Consider the following 24,879-nt stretch of genomic DNA (forward strand, 5'->3'; position numbering starts at 1 on the left):
AAGTTGAAGTCACGTGATTTATGTTTGCAAAATGATTGGACAGTGAATGTCATCAGGTTTCCCCGTTATGCCCAGATCACGAAATTCAGAAAGACATTATGCAAATCTTTGACAAACTAGATCTGAAACTAGATCACAAACGTAACTTGAGTTCATCAAACAAAAAAATATTTTCACACTGTAGCAGCTGCAGTTTGGACCAGTGATTAGGAACACATAATAGGTCAAATAATTAGGTTTAATATTGTGGAGGATGGAGCAGATGTACTCTGGCAAAACAACAACATTAAACTTTGATGTAAGCTGTGAAATAATTAATGACACTCATGGGAAATCTTGAGAGGAGAGGAACACCTTGCCAACAGAACTGGAGGTGGCCCAGGAACAGAGTGAGTTATGTGAGGTATCAATATCTTTCATTCTGCAAGCTAGGTAAACAATTTTGCCACTTTGATGTTTCTGAGATCTCGTTGTGAAACCAAAAAAAAAAAGAAAAAAATGAAAAGAAAGAGCTTAAGATGAAAAAGACACAAAGGCCCATGTCTTGAGGATATTCCTTCTGAATAACCGATAGCATAAATTCAATTTGAATTCTGCCGCAGTAGCGCTGAAAAGAAAGCAGATGCGACACCAGTGTGGTACTAACAGCAAACATTCTCTGCTTTTATCTGCTGCATCAATGGTTAACAAAAGCACTTTGTACACCACATGAGAAAGGATACCACACTTCCACTACAGGGTCACTGAAGAAGGAATATGTGGTCAGAGGTCTGTTTGTGCTATTGAAAAGATCAAATGTAAAGTAAAGGTATTTAAGGCTCTATAAGTGTTTACTTTAATCTGTTTCTGTTTGTAAACTAAGAGATGCAAATAGAAAAAAAATACAGTTGAAAACCACAAAGGATAAATGTAAAACCTGCTTTTAATTATGAGTTAGAGTTTAGGAAAAACACTGACTGAAATGTCGGAAAGTAGACAAATCTCAGAAGGAAAGGCCATCATGGAGGCGAGGTACAGGGGTGAAGCAGCTTTATGAGTGATGGAAGCTGGTCTGTATGCTCAGAAATCCAGTCCTTCGGGCACAGAAAGTCTGCAGTGTCCCATATATTCAGAAAGTCAGCGCAGGAAAAGTCCTATCTGTCCAGAAAGCCTAGACAGTAAACGTATGCCTGCCTGTGTCCAGTTTGCCAGGAGGCGGTGTGGGAGGCCTTCCGTGTCTTCCTGGACAGGCTCCCGGACAACGCCGAGTACCAGAGGTGGGTGTCGGCCTGTCAGCACCAGTCTCTCTGCATCGACGACCTGGCCAGGAACTTCAGCCACTCTCAGGAGCACATTGAAATGGTGCAAAAGGTGAGCACGCTCCACAGAGAACCCTTGCCCCAGGTCATATGACCTGCTGAGGGCTTTTAATACATAGAGAAGGTTTAAAAATAATTAAATTATACTTAAAAATAATTTGAGTGAGGTGAAATAGCAGTGCCATTTGTGGTTCTTGGTTTGAAATATTTGTCCCAGGTAGACCTTCCTGTTTCTGGCTTCTCTCTTTGTTCCCAGTACAAAGAGTGTCATGCCAACTGAACCTTTGTTACTTATTTTACATGTTTATTTAGCAGTATTACATAAAAGTGCATATTAATCCCATGCTTATTTTATGATTACGTTGTTTTTATACTGAAAATGTGGTCGTTTATTGTCAGGACTAAAAACCCCTTTGCACACAGATCACAGATCTGGAGTATTGGTACAGTATTTGCAGCTCTCCTCATTTGCAGTTATCTTGTTAGCAGATTGAGAAGTGTCAGGGGTCTTTTGTCATGTGGCTTGTATTTTTCACATGTATGGCTTAATTTTTCTCTCCACAGAAAGTGCTGTCACATGAGGAGAAGCAGCAGGAAAGGTAGGCACAGGGAGATCAGGCTGTCATCTCTGAGGAGCTTAGTGACAGCTTACTTAGTGATGGTTTTGCACAGGATTTTTTTTTTTTGGGGGGGGGGGGCTTCTGTGTGTGGAATGGAATGTGTGGTGCAGGTGGGAATATCAACCCACACTCAACCCCCATGCTGTCAACCCCCCACCCCCCCACTTAAATGTCTATGTGTCTATGTGTCCTTGCAGAGAATTGGAAATTCACTCTTGTACTGTCTTAAAAACATTAAAAAGGAATGTGACATTAATGTGCATTTTAGGCACTTCCTCATCATAAAGCCTGTAAGTGAACAGCATTCCTTATATGTTAGGTATACACTTAATACATGCTCCCTGGGAGATGGGACAGTCAGGATTAATTTGATCGATCTGTTGACACCCATACCTTGGTGGGCTGTTGCATGGGCTACCCTGCTGGCCACAGGGCTATGACCTGACCTGGTTTACTAAACGGATCACAGCACAGGTTAATGGGAACTTGTGACCATCAAATGCCCAGACTGCTCAACTGCATCCTGGACCACAGCCTGGACAAATGAAAAAAAAAAATTGGCTTCTTTTCTTGAAAGCGAATGGTTTGTGGTTTTGTTTCAATGCCTTTACTTACCGTCACTGACTATGTTCCTCAAATTTTCTTGCATCAGACAGGGGATGACGACAGTGCATGGCACACCAGAAGAAGCCACAACTGGAACTGGAGCTGGTGGTGCTCAGGTCAGGATTCAGTCCTTCGTTTAGTTTAGCAGTGTCCACTGGATATCCACAGGTCCTCATCACTTATCGGATGGGAACTTGAGTCACCTGTTGTTCCAGGTGTCAATCAGCAGCTGGGTGAAAGGCATCTGTGATAGCTTGGGAAGAGGTGTTGTCAGCTTAGTTTAAGGGGAAGTATATTTAATGCACATAATAAGAATATGGTGCTGATTTAGTGCACTGTGGCTGTGAAATCCCAGTATAGGTGCTGTCAGGTGCTGATGGTCGATGGTCATCAAGGGAAATGATAGAGAATATGATATACTCTATGTATAATGTAGCAAGCAGCATGCTACAGCATTCCTAAGACAGTTACAACCATGGACCTCCACAATGGACAACACTAGTTTAGGTCATTTGCAAATAGCATGTGGCAGGAGGCCCTGGGGGGAAAAAAAAAAAAAAAACGTACGCACTGGCTTTTGCCACACTGTTCCCAGACCAAGATCAAGCCGACAGCACCTGACAAATGCTGAAGGGCCATTCACTCTGACACTGTTCACAGTCCTTAATGTCCTTAATTTAGAGAAATGAATTTTATTCATGCATTTTTTTTCACAATTTTTTTATTTAATTCAGTGATCACTGACCTTATGTTAATGAGTTAGAAAACAACAAAAAAGTAACAGGTGCTTAAAACTGTCCCTCAGACTACAAGAACAAAATGTCATGGTGCCTAGACTGAATGCCCACCCTTCCTAAATCTCACATGATTTTAGACAGCCAAGTCGCAATCCTTCTTTCCCACCAGGCGGAGCATCCCAACGTTGTGCCAGAGGTGATGGTGGAGCAGGTGGTGGAGTTCAGCATCACCATTGCGGACCCCAGCTACAGGGCAGACCTAAGTGATCCCAACAGCACTGAGTACCAGGAACTCACACGCAGGCTGCACGACCAGGTCAGAGTCTGGGTCTACCCTCACACGGTCGCCTTCCTATGCTCATCTTTGGTGTAGCTGCTGCTTCATATAGCTGATGGATCCTGGACAGGGATCACACATGTGTTTGGGAAGAGGACCCATGGCCTAAATATCTCAACCTGTTAAGATTAATGCCTGGAGCCAGCTGGATACCTGCCCTGGTGTTTGTTTCATTGGCTGGCTGTGACATCTGACTGTTAACATCTGAGCCCAGCTTGGAGCCCTCTTGAGCAGTGCCAATGAGCTTATGAAAACAGGGTCAAAGCAGACCGTCGAGGAGCTAATGATTTGGTTAATGACTGAACACTTCAGCAAATGGCAAAGAATTTTGTATGTCCAAAATAAACTATGGAAAGTATTCTTCAGATGGCAGGAATTTGGTGGAAAAAGCGAATTCTTTCTCCACAGAATCTTCTCTCTGGCTTGGTCCCATCTGTAAGCTTTGAGGAGCAGCCAACATCCAATTAGCAGAGATCAATTGAGGTGCTTTCATTGGCATTGGAGACGATTAGATACCACCTAGGGCTGTTCTGCAGGGAAGAGAATATTTTTATATCTGTTTTTATTTAATATGCGTATCTAATTGGACCATGAAATGAATTTAATGGAAAAAAAGCTTCAAAATGACCCCTAGCAAAATTGGTTCATTCAATGTAGATTTATATCTGCTAGGTGCATCCAAATAACACTTTTCATGTGTTTTTATTTTCTTAGAACCACCCAATGTGCCTTTAATTACTATAACATCAACTAACACTTAATGAGAAGTATAATCCTTGTAATCCAGGGATGAGTGCCACATTCTAGTATACCTACTATTTCTGCTATTGCTTATTTCTCCAGTCTTTGGTGGTTTTGGGAAAACAGTTATTCTATGCATTGATGTTAGGCTACAATAATCCTTCTGTGGGCACCTCCATCACAGCATCGGGTGAAATATCAGTGACCTAGCGACACAGAACTCTGTGGACACATCACTTTTCTCCAGGCAGGTTTTGAACTGCATGATTTGCCTCATTCATGGTCTTGCTCATATTGTGTTTGTGTTTTTGTATTGACACAGTGACACAGCAGGGAACAATCAAAAGAATTACTTTATATTATATTTATTTGACTTTTTCTTTGCTCATATTCAGAGCAACATACCAGGCCATTGTGGCAAGGTATATGTCTGCAACAGTCAGCAACACAGGGCCTGAGCATCAAACACAACCATGCTATAACAAGCATAGAACAGCGAGGCCCTATATAGAATCAGTTAGTTATATATGTTAACATGTTAGGAACCTCTTTCATATGATGCATTATTTCTGTTGCTCTCTGCAGATGGTGCGCGTGTTTGAAAACCTTCCAGGATTTAAGGAGATCCGAGTGCTGGGCATCAGGTCAGTCACTGAAAATGACTGCTGCAGTATCGCTATAAATACCCTCTGCCCTTAACTGCAGGTCTAGGATCAGTTTGCCCACCTCCAATGCTTATCCCAAGCATTTAGAGTAAACGCTTCAGTCTAATTCATATCAGTTGCTGAGTGCAGGAAGTGTCTGTGGTGTGGTAAACAGAATGGTGTTCCATCCGGAAAACTTTCAGTTGCACGAAAGGCAAAGAACTGCGTGGGCCCTGAAACAAAAGAGCAGATTTGAGTGAAAATAGCAAAAAAAAAAAAAAAAAAACCCAGACAAACAACAGATGGCACCGATGCCATTTCGCCTTTATTACAACGCACAAGGTGGCATTAGCTGAGAATCCCCTTCCCAAGTTTGCTTTTACCAGCCATGAGTCACAGTTGTTATGTCAGATATTTCCTTGAAGGAGGATATAAACTCTCTCTGTTCGAGTGTCCCATGGAGCCTCAACAAAATCCGCTACAGCGGTTTTTAATAATCCGCCATGACTGCATGCTGATGTAAAAGTCCCCTGAGAGTCAGAATAATGGATTGCCCGCTCACCTATAAAGGTTAAGGGATGCCCAGCAGGTCGACCCATGAAAGCGTGGCCGCTTGGAGTCACACTTTAACAGGAACCTTCAATAATTCATTTACAAACACTTTGCCGCTGCCGTTTCGCTCGCCGCTCTCATAATTACGATATTATTTGCGCGGTGGGGTCGCCCAATGCGTCCGACCGCGGAGCGCAATAAAACAAAACGAAATGAGGCTCGGCGAGATGGAGGCCCTGCGGAAAACGCGTCTGAAGGCAAATGACACCGCAGCTGTGGCCTTGCGTGAACTCCGGGGGTCTGGAACGTGCGTCTTTGCAGCTGCATAACGATGTCATTTCCTGCCCAAATGCCGATACCTATCTTCACTTTCCCAAAATGAAAACGACAAGCGGGACACGGGAGAGGCAGATTATTGAGCACGGGCGCTGAGGAGCGCTGCTAGCAGCTGTCAGCTCTCCATGACTCGCGTCTGTCGCTGCCAGCTCACCGGAGAGAGCTTATCCTGATCTGCACAAGGAGCGAGAGAGCGCCACCAGGAGCGGTGCTGTCGTGTTGCGTATAAGGAGCTGGGCCCGCGTAACCTAGAGGTTGAAGGTTCAATTCCCGGGGGGGTGCTTTGTCCTTGTGCCCTTGAGGAAGGTCTGAATCTGATCTGCTTCTATAAATATCTAACTGTATGAAAGAAAAAACGGTTTAGATGATTCTGGTAGATATTTCTACCTGCCTTTCTTGCTCAGGTGATTTTAGATGTATCCTTTGCCTTAGTTGCAATGCTCTCATGAAAGCAACATGCTGTGTGTTTATGTCCTTAAAGAGACATGGCGTGTAACCATGGTGTGAACTGAAAAATTATGGAAACAAGAAATTGAATCTGTCACTGCACCAACACAAAATAGTTCCAGTGAGAGGATGTCATTTGGCAAGAGTAGAGGATATTGAGAAAAAATTACCGATCAATTAACTGCGTATTTCCTGTACAGTACACTTGTTCTGTATACACAGCATGTTTAAGTGTGAGGTGCTTGTTCATTTATAATGACGTCACCATGCATCCTCTTCTCGGCCTGTGTTCTGCCACTCTCCAGGGCGAAGGGAGAGTCGGTCCGCTGCGCCGTGGTCTTCGAGACCGACGCGACCGGCTGCAGCGACTACATGGACGAGATCGTGGACACGGCAGACCTGCACGGGGGTCCTGGAGACGGGCCCAACCTGCAGGACATGGTGGCCAAAGCCCTGAGCGAGCAGAACTCCCTGCCTCTGGACATAAACTCTCTCAGCTTCGGACCCGGTACAGTAAAGTCAGAGAGACGCAAAGATACAGATACATTCACTGATACGTTCACACGGAAAAAAGGCCCAAGTGATGATCCATTCTGTCAATACAAAACAAAGCCTGCCAAATAGTTCTGATAAACAGCAGCTTTAGCATTAATATCAGTATCACCTCACCTGTATTCTAACCCCCTAGAGACAAGTTTAGGAAACAGCTTAACCAACAGGCTTCCATTTAAAGTGAACTGTTTCCCTTTACTGCTGTTCATTTGATCTCCAGCTGACTTTTTAAATTCAAAACTTGCTGTTTACAAGTCCAGAAACATATGGAGGCATTTGCTTACAAGAATTAAAATAAATTTCTACCATTTTTATATTGATGTGCAGATAAATCTGTTTGATGCTAATGTTGGTAAAGCTGGGATAAAAAATTGAGCTGAAGTGTAGCCAGTATATTATCAAACATGAGAGTATTTGTACTATGGTCACTCAGAATCAAGCCAACCACAAATTCCTTCAAAATTCATATCTGAAAGTAATACTTTATATTTTCTATATTTTTTATCTGTCATGTAATCTTGCTTTCTTTTTTTATTTATTCAAAAGCGCTGGATTTATTTAAAGCTGATTGAATTTTTTTCTTTTTTCACTTTTTAAAGACCAAATGGCCCAGACAACCATGACAACAATCAGTTCGGAAGAAGTAAGGAGAACCGTAAGTCATTTGTTCAGTCTACCTTTGGTAATCCAGCTGAATTCAACAGTGGCACAAGTACAGTGTGTTATTTGGAATCCAGAGCATTTGCTGATGGCAATCTCTTTTCACAGTCTCCAGAGCCAGACTCCCACAATGAGCTAACGATGTCTACCATGCAGCCCTCAGCTGAAGTGGAAAGGCCATGGCTGAATGTCCCTCTGGCCCCTGTGGAAAGGGACAATGACCTGGAGACCCTTCTGGAACCCACAGCTGTACCAGAAGAGGAGGCTGTCAAAAAGACTAGTATCTCTGGGGTAAGTGTTGGGTGCCTGGGACGTTATCACGTGGGAACTTGACTCGTATCCATAAGGTTGCAGGTCAAACCTCAGATAGTGCTCTGCTCTAGATAAGGGTGTTTGGCAAGTCAATAAACTTTGTAATACAGTGTAATTGTGGATGAATTAAAGCTCATCATCAGTAATCACAGTACAGCTACCAAATAAACACCTATAGATCTACAGGAACACAGGTCATATCTGAATACTGAGGAGGGCAAGCCAACCATCATACTATAAGACAGAATCCATACAGGGACCATTTTGAGCTCAGAAGCAAATTTGTCCCAGTTATGGTACATGGAACTCTTGAGCCCTACAAAAATGTAATATTTCAGAACACACCCTGACATCATTCCACAGGTCGCTGCGGTTCTAGAGCATTCTACAGTCACACCCACGAGTAATGTTCCTGGCCCTGTACTCAGAGGGGACGCGTCTGAAGCTACCACACACATTCTCAACGCCGAAACCGTGGTGACCCCACCCTCACTTGACGCGGTTGCCTTGGGCGATGCAGCAGAGCCAACCAGCTCCCCTCAACCACCGACAGAGCCGATTGGTCCTCCCCAGCCTGAAGGGGGCGCAGGCACAGGGGAGGACGGACAACTTCCTCCTGTAGACCATGAGGCAGCAGAACCTGAAGGTGAAAGCGTTGTCCCACAGGTACCTACAGGCTCTACTGTGGAGGACGGCGTTCCAAAGGTGACCCTCCGGCCAGACGGCACCACAGTAGGTAAGGCCAGTTTTAGAAAGGACTGTGTGCTGTGAGGATGAAACATGAGGCCATTCAAGAAATAAAGTACCATGAATGGGTCAGCTTTATTGAGGCAAACAATTATGCTGCAGAATATTCTATTTTAGGAACAAGCACTATGTCGTTCTCAGCTGTACATAAATCCAGGCCGGCCAACATCAATTATTAAGAATGCAAGCGAGGATGAAAGTACTTTATTAACAGACCAGGACATGGTTTTAGATCATCTAGAGTAAAAGAGAAATGAGATCTGATCACTACTTGAAACTAAATCTGTCTGATGTGGAAATTAGTACCATGGCTCCATGTCTGATTTAGTTTTCGAGGGTTATAAGTACACTGCATATACATAATAATTACATAAGTAATTCTTGTTTAATTGCCAGTATTGTAGATTATGGATCTGCCATCTAAGGACACGCTTGCGTAATTGTAATTGTATAAGTGTTAGGGCTGGGTTTGTGAATTTAATCAGGTTGTGGTATGAGGATACTGTTGGGGCTTGGGTAAGGGATAGAGCTAAGAGTTTGGTTATTCATATTACCTGGGTAATTCATGAAACCATTTACATTGTAAAATGAAGTAGAAACATAGTTGATAAATTAGTTGTATTAATTACATGTACTACATTCATAAATGTTCTGCAACAATTCTGTGTTTTTGGGACTAAGTAATACAGAAGTGACATAAATGTGCATAATGAATGCATTACCCCCCTGTGTATATCGCCACAGGATGCTAATCACCTTCAACAGATATACGATTTTGAATCATGATCTGTCACTTTTTATTTTACAATGAGGCATCATTTCATGTAATGTCAGTTGACACATTAGGCAATTGATAAATTTTATGGTTCTTCCAAACTTTAAACATATCCTACTGTAAACACATTCCTCTGTCTCTCCCTGGCTCTGAAGAAGTGACAACCACCGTGGTGGCCGATTCCCCAGAGGACAATGAGATAAAGGAAGGTGTCGAGCCCCCGGAGGAAATCCCTGAGCTGCACGACGTTTCCACTCCGCCATCTACGGGACCAGGTCCCTCTGGGACAGCGTTCACCTCTCCAACCACCACTGAAGTTGTGAGAGGATCCACAGCGGTGCCCGCCGCTACAGAACCAGCGACCACCGTTCCCACCGTGCCTCAGGCCACGGTCGCCCAAACCCCTACAGAGCCTGTCGTCACGGTAACGGAAGAGCGTGCGGTTCACGACGAGGAGGAGAGGCCTTCGCCGCCGCCCACGGCCGAGGGGGTGGCTGACGTGAACGCTGGCGAGGGGGACGCCGTGGAGAACCCTGACGGTGGAAGCGCGGAAGCCAGCGGCGCGCTGGACTACGGCGGCGGGTTCGAGACCGGAGACCGCCCCTTCGAGGCCACGCCCTCCCCGCCCCTCAGATACATAACCACGCCCTCCATGACCACAGCAAGCAAGGGCAAAGAGTTAGTGGTGTTCTTTAGCTTGCGGGTCACTAACATGGTGTTTTCAGATGACCTGTTCAACAAGAGCTCGCCTGAGTACCAGTCGCTGGAGAATACCTTTCTCGAACTGGTAGGTAAACAAGTTCTTGTGCTTGCTGTTTCTGTGCATGTTTCTCTTCATTAGTAGCTCCAGGACCTTGTTTAAAAAAAAAAAAGTTGAATATTTTGTGCATGTATGCTGATAGTGTCATCTCTTTGAGCTGATCACACAGACTGAATGAAAGGTTTGATGTTCCCTGTTCTGTTCACTTTTTATCATCTGCATTAAGAGCGAAAGCTGTGTCTAAGGAGGCAGGTACCTCTGTAATGAGAGATTACGGCCCTTAAGATGTAGTTTTCTTGGCCTCACACATCAGATGGTGTTAATTATTTACACCTACACTAATGCCATTTACTTGAGCTCAGGATGCATTCTGTCACATTCCTCTCATGATCCAAAGAGATTCTTTTTATACATTTCAGGGAAGAGCTTTTGAAGTCTTAACTATTTAAAGCAGCACTGCTACTATTGGTAACTACACTCATGAAGCTCTCCTCAATGAAAGTCCTGACTTAGGAAGTGGTCAGCACTCTGTGTGTAAGTGTTACTAATCTAACTGGAGGATATATCAATAGGAACTCCCATCGAGCAAAGAAAGAATTGAACTTATGACTTGATTTAGGACACAGGAATCTTATTGGCTGACGGGGTATTTGTTTAAGAGGATGAAGCAAAAGGCTGGCTCCTGGGGTGGTAATCTGTACTCAGCTGCAAGGCAAAGCGGTCTCATTCTTCCCCAAACAGACGGTTACATTTTTTGTGTGTGTGTTTGTTTCACCCAGACACAGTTCACTAAGCCCAAAGACTGGCAGAACCCAGGGGCCTCGCAGAAATCAGAGAGCTCGGGGCAGAGGACTTTAGCGTCAATACCGGTACTTCCTCCCCAGGCCTCAAACTGAGAGTGATGCGTTTCCTCCCTCTCTTCATCTTTAAACGCTCTATTGCAACATGCCGGACCTCAGTTCAACCCCAATTACTTCCCCTGACTAATGCGTAGACATCTCTTTTTGATATTAACCACCAGAGGCTGTCTAGTTTTCTAACCAGGAGTACCAATCCATTAACCAGCTTCATAATGTTGAGCTGTGGCTTTTTTATGTTATTGTTTTTTGTTAGTCCCAATTTTCGATTTAACCACAAGGTCTGCAAGGCGCTTTAGATTTTCCTCTCTTCTTGAGATCATTATTTCGTCTTCATCCATCCATTCCTTTGCCTTCCTCTCCTCTCTCCTTGTGAAGAGTGTTTTCTTCATTTATGTTTTTCATTATTTATGAAAATTCTTGTGTGGAATATATTCTGCCTTGTTCTTCTGTGCAACCTGCCCAAGCCTTGGTTTCACAACAGCTCAGCTTGCATCAGTTGGTTTCTATGGCAGTTTGTACATAGGCACATCTATGGGATTTGGGGATCTGCCTTGTTTTTTTTCATTTCATACAGCCTGTGAGAAAGGGACTCCCTTACTGTTCCCTTATCCGTGTACTTAATAGTGATGGGATAGGCTTGAAACTCTCAAATAGGTGGAGCAACCAAGTGCTCTTAATGATTCTCATGAACTCATCAAAAGATTTCGCTCTCCCTGGCAAAACACGCAGATCAGATCAGTGGGCCAAGGAGAGTCCACTGAGGCTGCGCCCGTTTGGCCCGTTTGTAAAGCTTCTCTCTCTCTACGTTAGCATTTATCGGAGCAGATGGGTTTTCTTGTTCGTGTTACATTGCTTTTCCCGCTTCAAAGGCCACAGGGCAAGCCAGGTGAGCTGGTTGTGTATTGTCAAGCTGACCTTGGCAGCTTGGACCTTTACTGAAAATGGCTGTACGCCATCTTCTGCAATATGTGTTGCACTGTATCTTGAAATTCTTCCCATATTTAGATTTTTAGCCTGTAATTATACCTGCATACAATACTAAAACATTCATTTCCATCAGTGGTTACCTGAAGTGTTCAAAGTGCTGGTGATGTTGGTGTTCATAATAAAGGCAAACCACATCAAAATCCTTTTTCTACTTTGGCGATCTGTGTTCAGCGTATGCATGAAGTAGCACATGCATGCAGGAGACGCTGTCTGTGATGTGATGACATCACAAAGGTGTAAGCCCTGTTGATTGGCCAGAGAGCTAAAAAAGAATGTGCGCTTTCACGCTTTTCTGCTGTGTCTTGACGTGAGTGAAATGCTTCAGTGCGTGGCAGTGCGTGGACCTCACAGAGTGGTAGAGTCAGTCCTGTGACTGTGTTGTGGTGGCTAAAGCATGTCTCAGTGCCTGATGCAGGCTGAGTAAGAGTAAGAGGCTTTAGGTAATGCTGGTTAGTATAAGTGCCGGACAAGTTTTACAAGAACGCTTTTAGTGGTCTAAATCTGCTTAGGACCACATCTCTTGATTGTGTGTGTGCATGAATTTGGAAATGTGTGCGTGTGTGTACACATGTGCTTGTGAATGACATTGTAAATTGGTGTGTGTGGATATACGCATGTGTGTATTCCGTTATGAGCCTGTCTGTGTGCTGCTTTACATTTATGGTGAGCACTCAGAACTACCTCTAGAAAACTCATATTTCACATTTAAGTGAAGAATCATGCTTTCAAATAGCCTAGTTACATAACCAACAGTAGGCATTTGTAATCGTTTAGTGTGCATTGTGAACTTTAGGTATTTTGATAAACTAGTTTTAATGAAGGAATCTTTGCCAAATATACATTACTCTGGTTAGCAAAATGGCACTGGAGCAGTGTGTGACCAGAGTCCAGCTATGGCACCAAACCTCTGATAAAAGCTATCCACATATTCAGGGCAGTGGCCTATTAGTTCAGAGTAATGGCTTCTAGATTCAGGGCCATGGCGTCTACGTTCTGGACTGTTGCCTCTAAGTTCTACATGGCAATGTGACGTAACAGATAAGGAGTTAGATGAGAAACGAAAACGTTGCATGTTCAGATCCTGGGTGGGGCACTGCTGTTGCGCTATTGAACCGGATGCTTCACCTAGATTTGCTCAATAAATATCCCGCTGCATAAGTGGATAATATGTGAGGCGTGAGAGGGGTCCTGGAAAAGGGCGTTCACAAAACGGATAAATAATGCAACAAACATTTACGCACGACCTTCACCGAAATCGATCAAGCACATTTTCAAAGAGCAACAAGAAAATCGTTTATTTACACCGTTTCCTGCTTTGGCTCAGTTTTGATCATGGAAAACTTTTTTTTTTTTGGCAAAAGAGGGACTAACACCCCAAGGAGGCATTGCAGTGCAGGGATCTGTGTGGCAGGGGGGTGACTTCAGAGTCAACTCTGTGAATAATTTAGCTGACAAAGTCAATTCTCTACAGAGAAAGAGCACGTGGAGGAGGCAGACTCTCCAGCTAAAAACAGTAGCAGTTAATGAAGTCAAACAGGATTGTCAACTTAGGTAAATAGAGGCTCCTAAATGGAAGATGAGTAATGGGATAGAAACAAGGAAGGAAGGCAGAGTTCAGCAGGATCAGTAAGTATTGATCACACACACACACACACACACACGGACGCGCGCATACGCATGCACACACATCAGATCTGTGTAAACCTACACATGCAAGATGCCTGAGATGGTAGTTTTGCAAGGTGATTGCAAATTCACAGAAAACTGCAGCAGACAGAGAAAGTTCATGTTGTGCACAATAATTCTAAAAGCACCAGAGCATTTTCCCTTTGCTATCCTCTTTTATCTTCATCCTAAACATAGTGTATATTATGTATGATGTTGCGACACATACATAATGCAGTGCATTTTCTGAGCACTTAAGAAGCATTCCTGTGAAGAACGTTTCACAAAGTGTGACTCTACAGTGTAATACATACTGCAGAGCCCTGCTGAATATGAGGGAAATACATGCTTGTCCTACTGTTTGTAAGAAGTCAGGGTTAAATTATTAATCCGCTTTGGAGGGACAGTTTACAGAAATGGAAAAAAAAGTGAATTTTGTTCATCTGATTGAAAATGTGCAGACTGTTGATCGTCAGCCCAAGTGAAACTGACCTGAATTCCTCCAGGTGTGTTAAGGCGGATTTAGCTGCTTGAAACTGGGACGCGGTCAGAAAGGAGAAGGTCAGATGGTCGGGTGACCAAAAATGTGCAGAAATCTCACGGACGCATTTGGCGTTTTCTGCATTATTCATAATAATGAGTTTGCTGCCAAGACACAAAAGTATCTGTGCCACGTGCTGTTTGTCTCTCCACTGTGTTTCTGGGTTGTTGTTTTCCCTTTAATCTTTTCAAAGAAAAGCGCAAACATTTGTTATTTCCAGTTCTACCAATCCAAATAGAACCGTGAACATTTTCTCGAATGCTTTTTTTAATGGCTTCCCAACTGACTTGACCAATATGGCCTGAACAAATCTGAAAACATGCAAGGGCCTGTTCCAACACACATGGAGAAAATGTGTCTGAAATGTACTAACAATGCATGCTAATGATATGCATTTAAGGAGCCAGACTGGATTATTTTTATTCCGCACATGAAACTTTTGGCCCAACATCAAGTTGTTAATTTCAGAATTGGCTGTAATTTTGCCATGGATCTGGGATGGAGCTGAAAATTTCTTTGCTTCTACTGCCAACCTGTTAGTTGAAATGAGATAAGTGAATATGTGGAAGCCCTGATGTTATTAGTTATTAGTTATTAGCCTAGATTCCTTGTTCCATTACATGCTGTGTGTTAAATGCTTTGCATTTTTGTGCTGTGTGGGGAACATGAACGCCTGACCCCAGTCCCCCCCACCCCTTTAATTAGCATGGTAAACCTACAGCACTACACGCGTGGCTCAATATGTTACAAATACTGACATTCCTGTAAGACTTCCCTGTTACAAAACTTTGATCTCTACACATGTCCTCATAAACCAATCTCTTCTTCAGTTTTCTGTAAAGTACTTCTGAAAACCTGTAATTTTACATTATACATTTTGTCAGTTAGCAGGCGCTGTTACCCAGAGCAAATTATAAGGAGTGAGCAGAAAGTGCGTCTACCAGAGTGGAATGAAAGACAGTACATACAGGACACAACTGACCGTGTCAGTCCTTCACATACACAGTGCTGCGATAACTAGTGAGTACATGCGCAGGTGCATCAATACATAAGTGCAGTGCAGCAAACCATGCAGTAAAATGACAACACACCATTTACCATTTTCACTAAATGGATGCTCAGCTAGTGACTGCTGTTTCTATAAGTGTCCATACTGACCACATTAAAAGCCAGGCCACAAATCACGGTTTGAGAGCAGCTGTGCATATATGTAAGAATTCTGTTTGCTGGACAAATTAATGTGGTTGCAGTCTCAGCTGTATGGTTACATATGCAGTTAAATACCCCTTTAAGTAAGTAGACCTGCTGTTTAGACATTAAAAATGCATTTGTATTGATTTATAGATGTGGCTCTTTTAAATGCAGTTGCACATTTATTGCAATGCACATATATTTTATTTCTCTGTCACAGAGATTTATTTCATTGTTCACAGAATATTCAGCCACACATTTGTGAAGGTTTTCATGCATCTGTTTGGAAACACAAGGCTGTATAATAATCAATATATGATTGCCAGAATTATAGCTGTGTCTAGATATATCTTCGCTAGCTCATCTAACACTGGTAGCACCTCTTATGAAACATGATTATTATTTATTGTACGTCAAGTAATCTATTTCAGACGTTATTAAAGTATGCCTAGAATGAAACGTTGGCACTAAAATTGTGTTTTAGGCTTGAAGTTGTATGCCCCTACCGATCTCTTCTGGTTTGAGCTACAGCACTGTTTCACGGGATGTTTGCAGCAATATGCCATGTTTATTTAAAACGTTTATTGCTTGACTTAAGAATAAACATTTAAGCAAGGAAAGGTTTAGAGTTAACAAAGATCTCAGTCAAAACCAGAAGCATTTCATTCAGCAGTAATGCTGGATAAGTAAAAGCTAGTCTACAAAAAGATAGTTTTATCTTAGTTTAGGTCCTAGTTGGTGAATCAATTAAATTTATTTTATCAAGCCCCTAAACTGGGATATTATCACAGGACAGTTAATAAAGTATAAAAGAGTGGTGGTCTAGAGAAATGAAACTCACCATTATGAATTACAGTTTATGATTTTTGTAGGTATATTGTTTATATTGAAATGAATATGCAGGAGTATTCTCATATCAACATTGCACTGTAGGTATCTATTGACAGTATTTGCACAGTGGTCAGCCATGCGGTACTTTAAAAACTAGGACTTTGCTACAGTGCAAGGTCACAGTGGGAGAGTTCTGCCATGTACCGCGCTTGTCGAACTTGACAACCGGTGAAAAATGGCCGAAGAACCAGCAATCGGTCTGTCTATTCCAGTTTTTTTTTTGTAAAGCAAGACGTATTGGGGAGTGCGCGTTACCTTATTGACCCGGCCGCCTGGCCGAGGGCGATAAGTGGAGTGACAGGATCAGGGACCATTTCGCTGTGCAACTTATCTTTTGGTTTACAGACGGGGAGAGCTGTGTCGAAGTGCCCCTAATCTTCCACATTCCTATCCCCCTTTCTAATTGTGTGTTCCCTCTTCTGGCTGTATATTCTCTCAAGCATGTATGGAAACATCCCATTGCTCGCTCCGGTGCATAAATCTTCAACAATAGCATGTTGCACAACGATCAGATGAATTATTTTCATGACTGAAAAGTTTTGGGGGTGGGGGGTGGGGTCAAGGTATTTAGGATATTGGGATATTGATCAATGAGGCAAACTGGCAGTGCCTAAGAACTATCTCAGTGAAGGCAGTAAGATTTAAGTTATTCATTTTTACTTTTCAGTTGTTATCAAGAGATTTTTTTGAGGTATGGGCAAATTTAAACTGTTCTAAAGGATAATCAAGCACTGAATTTTAGAAGGCAACATCCTCTATTAGCAGTCTTTCTGCCTGGCTAATGCGATTTTCTTTCTGTGAATAATAAAAGCTCTATCCTGACACTGATTCTGACAGTGCTTCATGCTGCTTCCCGCACTAACTATTGCATTATACATTCCTTTGCCGCTAACACAGATGTTATTTAATTTGTGATGAAAATGTGTTTTTTAAAAAACAATTTCAGTTTGAGTGGTAAGTTTACTTTTACAGATTTTTGGCCAATGAGAGTCTTGCCATTCTTGTTTATTACATTGCAAACATACTGTACTACATCAGCAGGTGGTACTGAATGTAGTGATATGAAATATTTAGGCATTAATGCTGAATGTGTCTGAAATTACAGTGTTGATGTGTAGACTGATGGGTATACCCGGCAGATTGAATACTGTTGGTTTCATACTAGAATGCACTGACTACAAATTTTTATCTGAAATTGGCAGACTAATCAAAATGCAGTTCCATAGATCTAGTAGACAAGGTGTTCCCAAACCTGCGCCTGGAAAGTAGCTTGTTTTGAATGACAGACACTTTCAGAACTGTGTAGGTCAGTGAAATTTGTCCAAACAAGAACAGCACATTGGTGAAAACAGTAAATTGGTGAACAGTCTTCCAGGACCCAGCTCTTTCCTGGCAAGCCATGTTTCAGATGCATCAGTGTGGGAAGCGCTCATTGGCCATTCTCAGTGGTCAGGTGTTGAGTCAGTGAGTTTTTGGAAAGTGGGCTTGACGCTTTGCCTTTCTTCTTTTCTTTCCAGCTTCTTCCGTATCTGCAGTCTAATTTAACGGGATTTAAAGAGCTGGAGGTTCTCAACTTCAGGAACGGCAGCGTCGTGGTCAACAGCAAAATGAAGTTTACCAAGTCGGTGCCATATAACATCACAGAGGCCGTGCAGTGTGTCCTGGAGGATTTCTGCGACTCGGTGTCCAAACATCTGGACATTGAGATTGACAGCCGTTCCCTAGACGTAGAACCAGGTAAAGGGACAGAAGACAAGAGTCAGGGCCAAAAGGATCCCTTCCTTATAAAAACAACTGTAGCTGAAGATAACGGTGTTATTTATCAATATTTAATATTAATTTGAACCTCTCTGATTAAAGGCCATAGAGGGGATTTGGTCAGATGCATATTATCCAGCCATGATGCCGTCCTTCTCTTGCCTGATGGCTGAGTATAAGTGGGGCTGGGCTTGGTTAGCAGTCAGACAGGAGAAAAACTAGGTTTCTGCTGGAGGTAGGGTTGCTGGTTCAGTATAGTACAGTCTTCCATTTCATCCAGGGAGAAATGAACAATGTCCACATGCAGTGATGGGGACCCTGTGCTATAGGAGGTTTTGTCTTTTGGATGAGACATTAAACTGAGATCTTGACTTTCTGTGCTGGTTAAAGATCCCATGGCACTTAACTGCAAAGAGTATGGGTTCCCTAGTATCCTGGGCAAACTCCCAAACTGGCCCTCTCAATTGTGCCATCCAAGCATTCCCCAGTATAATTGCTTACATAAATCCTCAGCTGCCTTAGCTGATGTGTGGTGAGCTTTCTGCCATTCAGTTTGGTGTATTCAAGGCACTAGGGGTAAAATTTATGGTTTGAGGCAATGGAGGAAAGTGATGGCTCTCTCCATTCCTCTTTCCCTGTAGGTTTCATACTTATACATTAGGTTATAAATGTGACATGAAGATATATATGATAATGGATACGTTTCTGAATGATCTCATGTACGTATAATTAAAAAATATACATATGTATGTATAAATTGTCAAGAAATAATTTTGGTGGCACTAATTCTGTTTTTGCTGTTATCACAGAATTCAGTTCTTCAACAGAGTTGGATGATTTCCAAACGCAATACAGCGTTAAGCCTTTTTAAACAACCTTCATGAGAAATAGCAGACAGCTTCATTAAAATCAATCAAACGCCCTTGAATGTCATCTCAGCATACTCGGGCACTCAGAGGGAGGAAACAGATGGATAGACAGGTAGACAGCGCTTCATTAATACTAATGTGACATTGTCTCTCCCGTCTGCTTTTTTTTTTGTTTGTTTGTGTTTTTTTAGCCGATCGAGCAGACCCTTGTAAGTTTCTGGCCTGCAACGAGTTTTCCCGGTGCGTGGTAAACAAATGGACCAAAGAGGGCGAATGCCTGTGCGATCCAGGATACAGCAGCGTGGACGGACTGCCCTGCCAGAGCATCTGCACCCTGACGCCGGACTACTGTCTCAATGGCGGGCAGTGTGAGATAGTCCCGGGTCACGGAGCTACTTGCAGGTACCAGAGCATGAACAGGCCAGGCTGGAGGTACCCTGGAATCTGCAGACTCACCTGTGGGCGGTTTGACTCGACTTTTCAGACGGCTCTGTTGACTTCTGAAACAGACACCGTGGCTTAGACTGGCATACCATTTGTGTTTGTTGACTCACAGCAAATGTTAGCTCAGTTGTTCCACCGAATTCAAATTTGGCAATACCTTTCATTGACTGACTGAAGGTATTGTTGCTTTGCTCCTTTAACTTGTGTCTCATTTCTTTTAATTAACTCTCTTTTATTGCAGATGTGCTGTTGGCAAATACTGGCACTTTCATGGAGAACACTGCTCTGAGCTGGTGTCGCTCTCCATAGACCCCCTGGTTATTGTAGCCTGCCTCGTGGGGTCTCTCATCCTCGTTTTTGCCATCATAGGGGTCTTGATATTCATAAACAAGAAATGCGTTGGGACCAGAAAGACGGTGACTTTGGTGTAAGTACTTTTTCATGTTGTTTTAACTGCTTTTCATGAACCTCATTGTGTTTTGAGATACTATACTTGAGAGGCTACTGGTAGCGTTTAAGATACAAGTCCCTTAGTGATTTTAAAAAGAATATATGTGTGTATATATATCCTCATCTCTCCCATATTATAGACACACTCACAGTCCTTTTGCATTTGGGAGCACCAGGAGGGTGAACCCAGTTTTTGAGAATGATGACAGTGTCTTGACCCGGTTGTCCAGCTCGCTTTGCACTTCGAGCACAGACGGTAGTTCCTCGGGTTACTCCGGGGCAGAAACATTACGTGCGTACCGCAACCTACACCTCAGTATCGAGGTAAACTCTACAGCTCTAACGCTAAGCTACATTAGCGCTAGCGCTCGCCCAAGCTGTACTAACATCACTCTTCCTACGTTGTCTTGGTTTCATTGGCTCATTCTGTCATTTTCCAATGACTATGTCTGCTCTAATCAAACATATTCCCCCGTCTTGCCTTACCTTGCTTTACCAAACGCCGACCACTAATAAACCAAGTCCATGTGACAGTATCCTCTTTTGAGTTCAACTTGCAATATCCTGTTAAATTTTTTTTAGATTTTATAGCTAAAATAAAACCTCAGCTATTACCTGCCAAGTAAGTGTAAGGCAAATGTATCTACCAGTGAGAGCAGTTCATACAGTCTTTTGAATTTTTTGGTATATTTACTTTTGAATTTATCTCTAAAATATAGCTAAAATATATGTCATATAGGGACATGGCAATACGTCATATACATATTATATTCTGACATTATTCTTCCATATAGCCATTAGATTTGTCATTTTATAAACATTTCTTTTCTGACCGGGCACTGACCTAAGTAGGTTCATAACCACAGCATAGCATTAACAATAGCAAAACAATGGTCCATCATTAGTATAATCAGTATATCATTGGTATCATAATAATTTGAAGAGCTAAAAATATCGTCTCACTTACCCAATATTGCCATGTCTGTATCTAAGACAGATATTTTGAGTTCAAAAGCAGCCTGACATGCACAAATGTGTCATATCGAGTTTTCTCAAAAGAGGATGCTATATTAATTAACAAAAGCAAATACATTTTTTTTCGGATTTTTTGCTTTAACAAGGAACTATGCGTGTGTTCTGACTAATTAAGAGTGTATTTTTACGGCAGCCCTCATAGCTGTACTTCACCCAGTGTCATTATCTGCTTGGAACTGTGTGCTGTGCTAAATGTGTCCTTGTTTTTTCCTGTGTTTGCTCATCTTAGTAGAGAATTTTAATTAATGTCTCCACAAGGGGTATTGATCATTTTTCCTGGATGCTTTTCACAGATCCCCAGACAGCTCTACACAACCAGATCAGACAAGTTAGTGACCGAGATGGTGGATTTCCATCATTGTATACCACACAACGAGGTGAGATCCTAATATAGACCCTCTCTCCAGTCTACAATCAGTAGTTTACCTTGCAAATATCATGGAGTCTGTGTATTTATGCTTGATTGAAACATGAATTATGTTTTCCGTAAAAATGCAACAGGTATTTTGCTGGATGAACCAGGCACATTGCAATAAAAAAACCCTCAGGGACTAGCTCCAAACTAGCTCCAAATTAAAATAAATGAAACCCTGGATCCAATCAAAACTACCAAACCATTTTAAGTTAAAATGCTACATTTTTTGTAATATGACTGGTTAATCTGGGAAGATTTGTTAACTGAATTCAGTGGGAAGTCATAGCTCTGACAAAGGTCCGCAGACCAAAACGCTGGTTAATAAAATATTGGTGTTTTTAGAAAGATGCTGTTTTATGGAAGTCGTCATCTGTTGGCTTTAATGACCGCTTTCTCTGATGCTTCTGCACATAATTAAAACAGGTGTGTGAATGCCCTCAATTCAAATTCGTCAACTACAATTGGGTTGGAAATTGTATGTATGTGCAAATGTATGTATGTTATGTATTTAAATATAGTTATGAATTTTATTATAGGTATGAGGCTTGTTGCTTGTCTAAGGCAGAGGTAATGATACAGAAATACAACCTTTTTGGTGTGTAATTACAGATGATTATTAATTTCATGTGTCAAATTTTTTTTTGTCTTTGTTTAAATAAAAAAAAACCGAATCATGTCATACAGTCGGATAGATGCAATGCAAAAAGATTTCCTATTGCTGAAGCACACCTCTGTTAGAAATATTTTCACTAACAATTAATAAGCAGCTTCAGATTAACAAAGAAAATAAAGACATTGCACAATCAAATTAATATCTGAAATGCATTCTCACCTTGAAATAATCATGAATACTAAAATTAGACTGGTATTAATCAGATAGCTGCCTTTTCATTTGACTTGGTAGGAGGGGAAAGGGGCAAATGCACGAAAATCTGCCTGAGATTCTGCTTTTTTGCACACTTCTTAATCACAAAGGAATTAGCTCTTGCATAACTCTTGAGGATAATGTCCTTACGTAAAAGTGCAGCAAACCAGAAAGCTATAGCGATTTACAGCATTTTATTGCAGTTAATGCAGAGGCAGCCAGCACTCGATTGCTTGTGCGTTAACTGCAGTTCCTTTTTTCCTTTCACCTCGATATGTTCCGATCAATTCCCTGTCGTACTTGTGGCATATCCACAAATCTTAAAGAGAACGTTTTAAACTGAAGTCCTGCACGGCAGTCCTACTCTGTCAACGTTGCTTGTCCTTTCCAGTTTTCCTGTTTCGGATCTAATCTAACGCAGCTAAAAAAAAAAGTATGGAGTATAAGGATTGTTCTGGGTTACTAAAGATGAATTATTAGTTTTCCAGTGAACTAGGCCTACCACTTAAACGAATGCTTTGTCCAACCTTGTTAATTCTGTAAGTATATAGCTTTATAATAAGTATAAATATCACCTGTGTTGCCAGCGTGTCTTGGTAGTACTTGTTACAGTAAATTAATTACTTCTTTTTACATCTTTCTTCATTTAGACATAGATGTAAACAAAACACAAAAATTATTCAAAAGTGTTTTGTCTTAACGATTTAGGTTGGGTTTGTCGCATTTCAGGAAACAAGTGATGATTAACAATCTCTTTTTACTTGCCCTCACTTCAGACATGTCAATTACCAAACCGGACTCCCTGTTGTCTCATGAAAACATCAGATAATGAACGCTTTGAAGTGACCGTCTTGTGATGGCAGCACGCTGAACTGAGAACACTCTGGAAGAAATCAGCTAGAAATGAGAAATCACGGAGACTCCCTGGATAAGATCTGAACTGTTTGAACTCGGCATTGTTTGAGCCAACCAGACGGATCCAGCTCCTGCCAAAGCACGGCCTGCTGATGGAGAGTGGTCCACAGCCGGGAACATGAATGGAGTAAAATACTTCCTGGATTGGAAGGGATTGTTTTCACAAATGCAAGTGTGCAGGAATTGTGCTAGTGATCATCTCTGAGAGCGCCCAGGGCAGAGTGTTTGTGTGCTGAACATTAGGTACACATTTCCACAGGTATACCCTTGACAGAGGTACATATTTTCCTCACAGTGAGGTATTTATTTACAAATCAATGCACAGTTGTGTATCATGTGCAGAGACTCTACATCACAGTAGCATGTATGTTGTTTTGTTTTTAGTCAGTCTTCTGTGTCCCCCCAAAAAAGAAAATGAATGTAAAAAAATACAAATTGCTCAATTATTTTTACTTTATTTATAGTAATACCCATATATTGTTTAGAATTGTGATGACTTTTTTCAATGACATTTGTATGTAGGCTTATAAAGAACAAAGATTATATTCATATTCAATAATATGTGTTTAAAGATACTGCTGGAGATTGACATACAGTACATTAGTGAATGAAATCAAAGTCCAAAAGGTTCACGAGAAATTGCTGAAAATGTTTTGTGAGGAGAGCATCTAACCAGCATGGAAGACAAAATAGAATCACAGGTGATTTTTTTGTTACTGTTCATTAAATTGTTTAAAAGGAAACAAAATTAAAGTAATTTTTCCAAGAAGTGTTCCATGCCAGACTTCATGGTTACCTTTGTCATTGTCATTAATGCTCTGCTCATATATCTGAAACAACCAAGACATCAAAAGGCATAGCATCAGGGTTTCCAATAATTTAGCTCTGAAGCTAGAGCAGGATAGCTGACCTTCCATCACTGGATCTAGCTAGAAAGAGCTCGATTTCGTGTTAAAAATGCTGTGGATTGCATCACAATGTGTGCACTGGGACATCACTTCACTCCTGTCATGCATGTGCACCATGATTGGTCTCTGCACCTGTCATATTTCTGTCTGGATCCAAGGGCGGGACATGTCTCCGAGCAAGCAGGGCGGTGCAGTGACACTTGGTTCTGTAAGCATCACAAATCACAGACCCTGTGCAGGGGCAGATCTGCAATCCACGTCACCTATTAAACATTAAAATCATTCATGAACTGGTATTGACAAGCGCTACATTTGTTAATAGGTGTTTTCACAAAAAAAGGGGAAAAGAGTCAGAAAAAGCAACAAAGCTACAAAAGCTTCTGGTCACAATGAAGTACAAAGGACCTGGAAAAAATCAGCCCAGGAGACAAGAGCAGGAGTTTTTTTTTTCTGTCGTTGTTTGGCTCATTCCAATAAGAGGATCAGCCCTCTGAAGTTCTGAGTCTTTTGCTTGACTTACATCCCCTGAGCCATGTTCTTTGATAAATGGTGTTAGCCAGCTCTGACAAAGGGGTCGATTCATGGAGTGATTTTTAGGGCAATCTGTATCGCCGACCATTTTATACCACTGTTGAAAATCCAAAGAGGCTTTCAAATATCAAAATCCACTTTCCTCAGCCTTCAGGAACAAATAATTGAACCATTTGTTGTTGACACCAGGGTGCTGCCTAATTTCTTTTTACCAAGATTGCCATAAAACATCATGTTATGTTCAAATGTTATAATTCACAGAAAGCCTGTTAATACAGTTTTAGTGTTCTAATGGACAATAAGGAAAAATGTTTACTTTACTGTCCATATTTCTACTACATCATATAATAATATTTTTTAGCAAAAATGTAACGAGGAAGTTATAAGTTCTTAATTATCTTCTGTACACTGCCCATGAAATGTGTTTCCT

At 41.8% G+C, this 24,879-nt stretch overlaps 1 protein-coding gene across 1 annotated transcript in view; it reads left to right on the plus strand.

Annotated features, from left to right (window-relative positions):
• The window catches only part of impg1b (interphotoreceptor matrix proteoglycan 1b), a 35,254-nt gene extending 12,302 nt beyond the window's left edge, over nt 1-22,952 (plus strand). The window contains exons 3-18 of the mRNA XM_036542203.1: nt 1,184-1,350; nt 1,863-1,897; nt 2,571-2,640; nt 3,431-3,577; nt 4,925-4,983; nt 6,624-6,831; nt 7,639-7,821; nt 8,206-8,578; nt 9,520-10,151; nt 10,904-10,993; nt 17,777-17,996; nt 19,078-19,288; nt 19,572-19,757; nt 19,921-20,104; nt 21,109-21,192; nt 22,872-22,952. Coding sequence (XP_036398096.1) covers nt 1,184-1,350; nt 1,863-1,897; nt 2,571-2,640; nt 3,431-3,577; nt 4,925-4,983; nt 6,624-6,831; nt 7,639-7,821; nt 8,206-8,578; nt 9,520-10,151; nt 10,904-10,993; nt 17,777-17,996; nt 19,078-19,288; nt 19,572-19,757; nt 19,921-20,104; nt 21,109-21,192; nt 22,872-22,952 — 2,930 coding nt within the window. The remainder of the gene's footprint in view (nt 1-1,183; nt 1,351-1,862; nt 1,898-2,570; nt 2,641-3,430; nt 3,578-4,924; nt 4,984-6,623; nt 6,832-7,638; nt 7,822-8,205; nt 8,579-9,519; nt 10,152-10,903; nt 10,994-17,776; nt 17,997-19,077; nt 19,289-19,571; nt 19,758-19,920; nt 20,105-21,108; nt 21,193-22,871) is intronic.
• Nucleotides 22,953-24,879: the final 1,927 nt, after the last annotated feature.

The sequence above is a fragment of the Megalops cyprinoides genome, chromosome 12 (assembly GCF_013368585.1).
Source record: "Megalops cyprinoides isolate fMegCyp1 chromosome 12, fMegCyp1.pri, whole genome shotgun sequence".
In the NCBI taxonomy this organism is placed as follows: Eukaryota; Metazoa; Chordata; class Actinopteri; order Elopiformes; family Megalopidae; genus Megalops; species Megalops cyprinoides.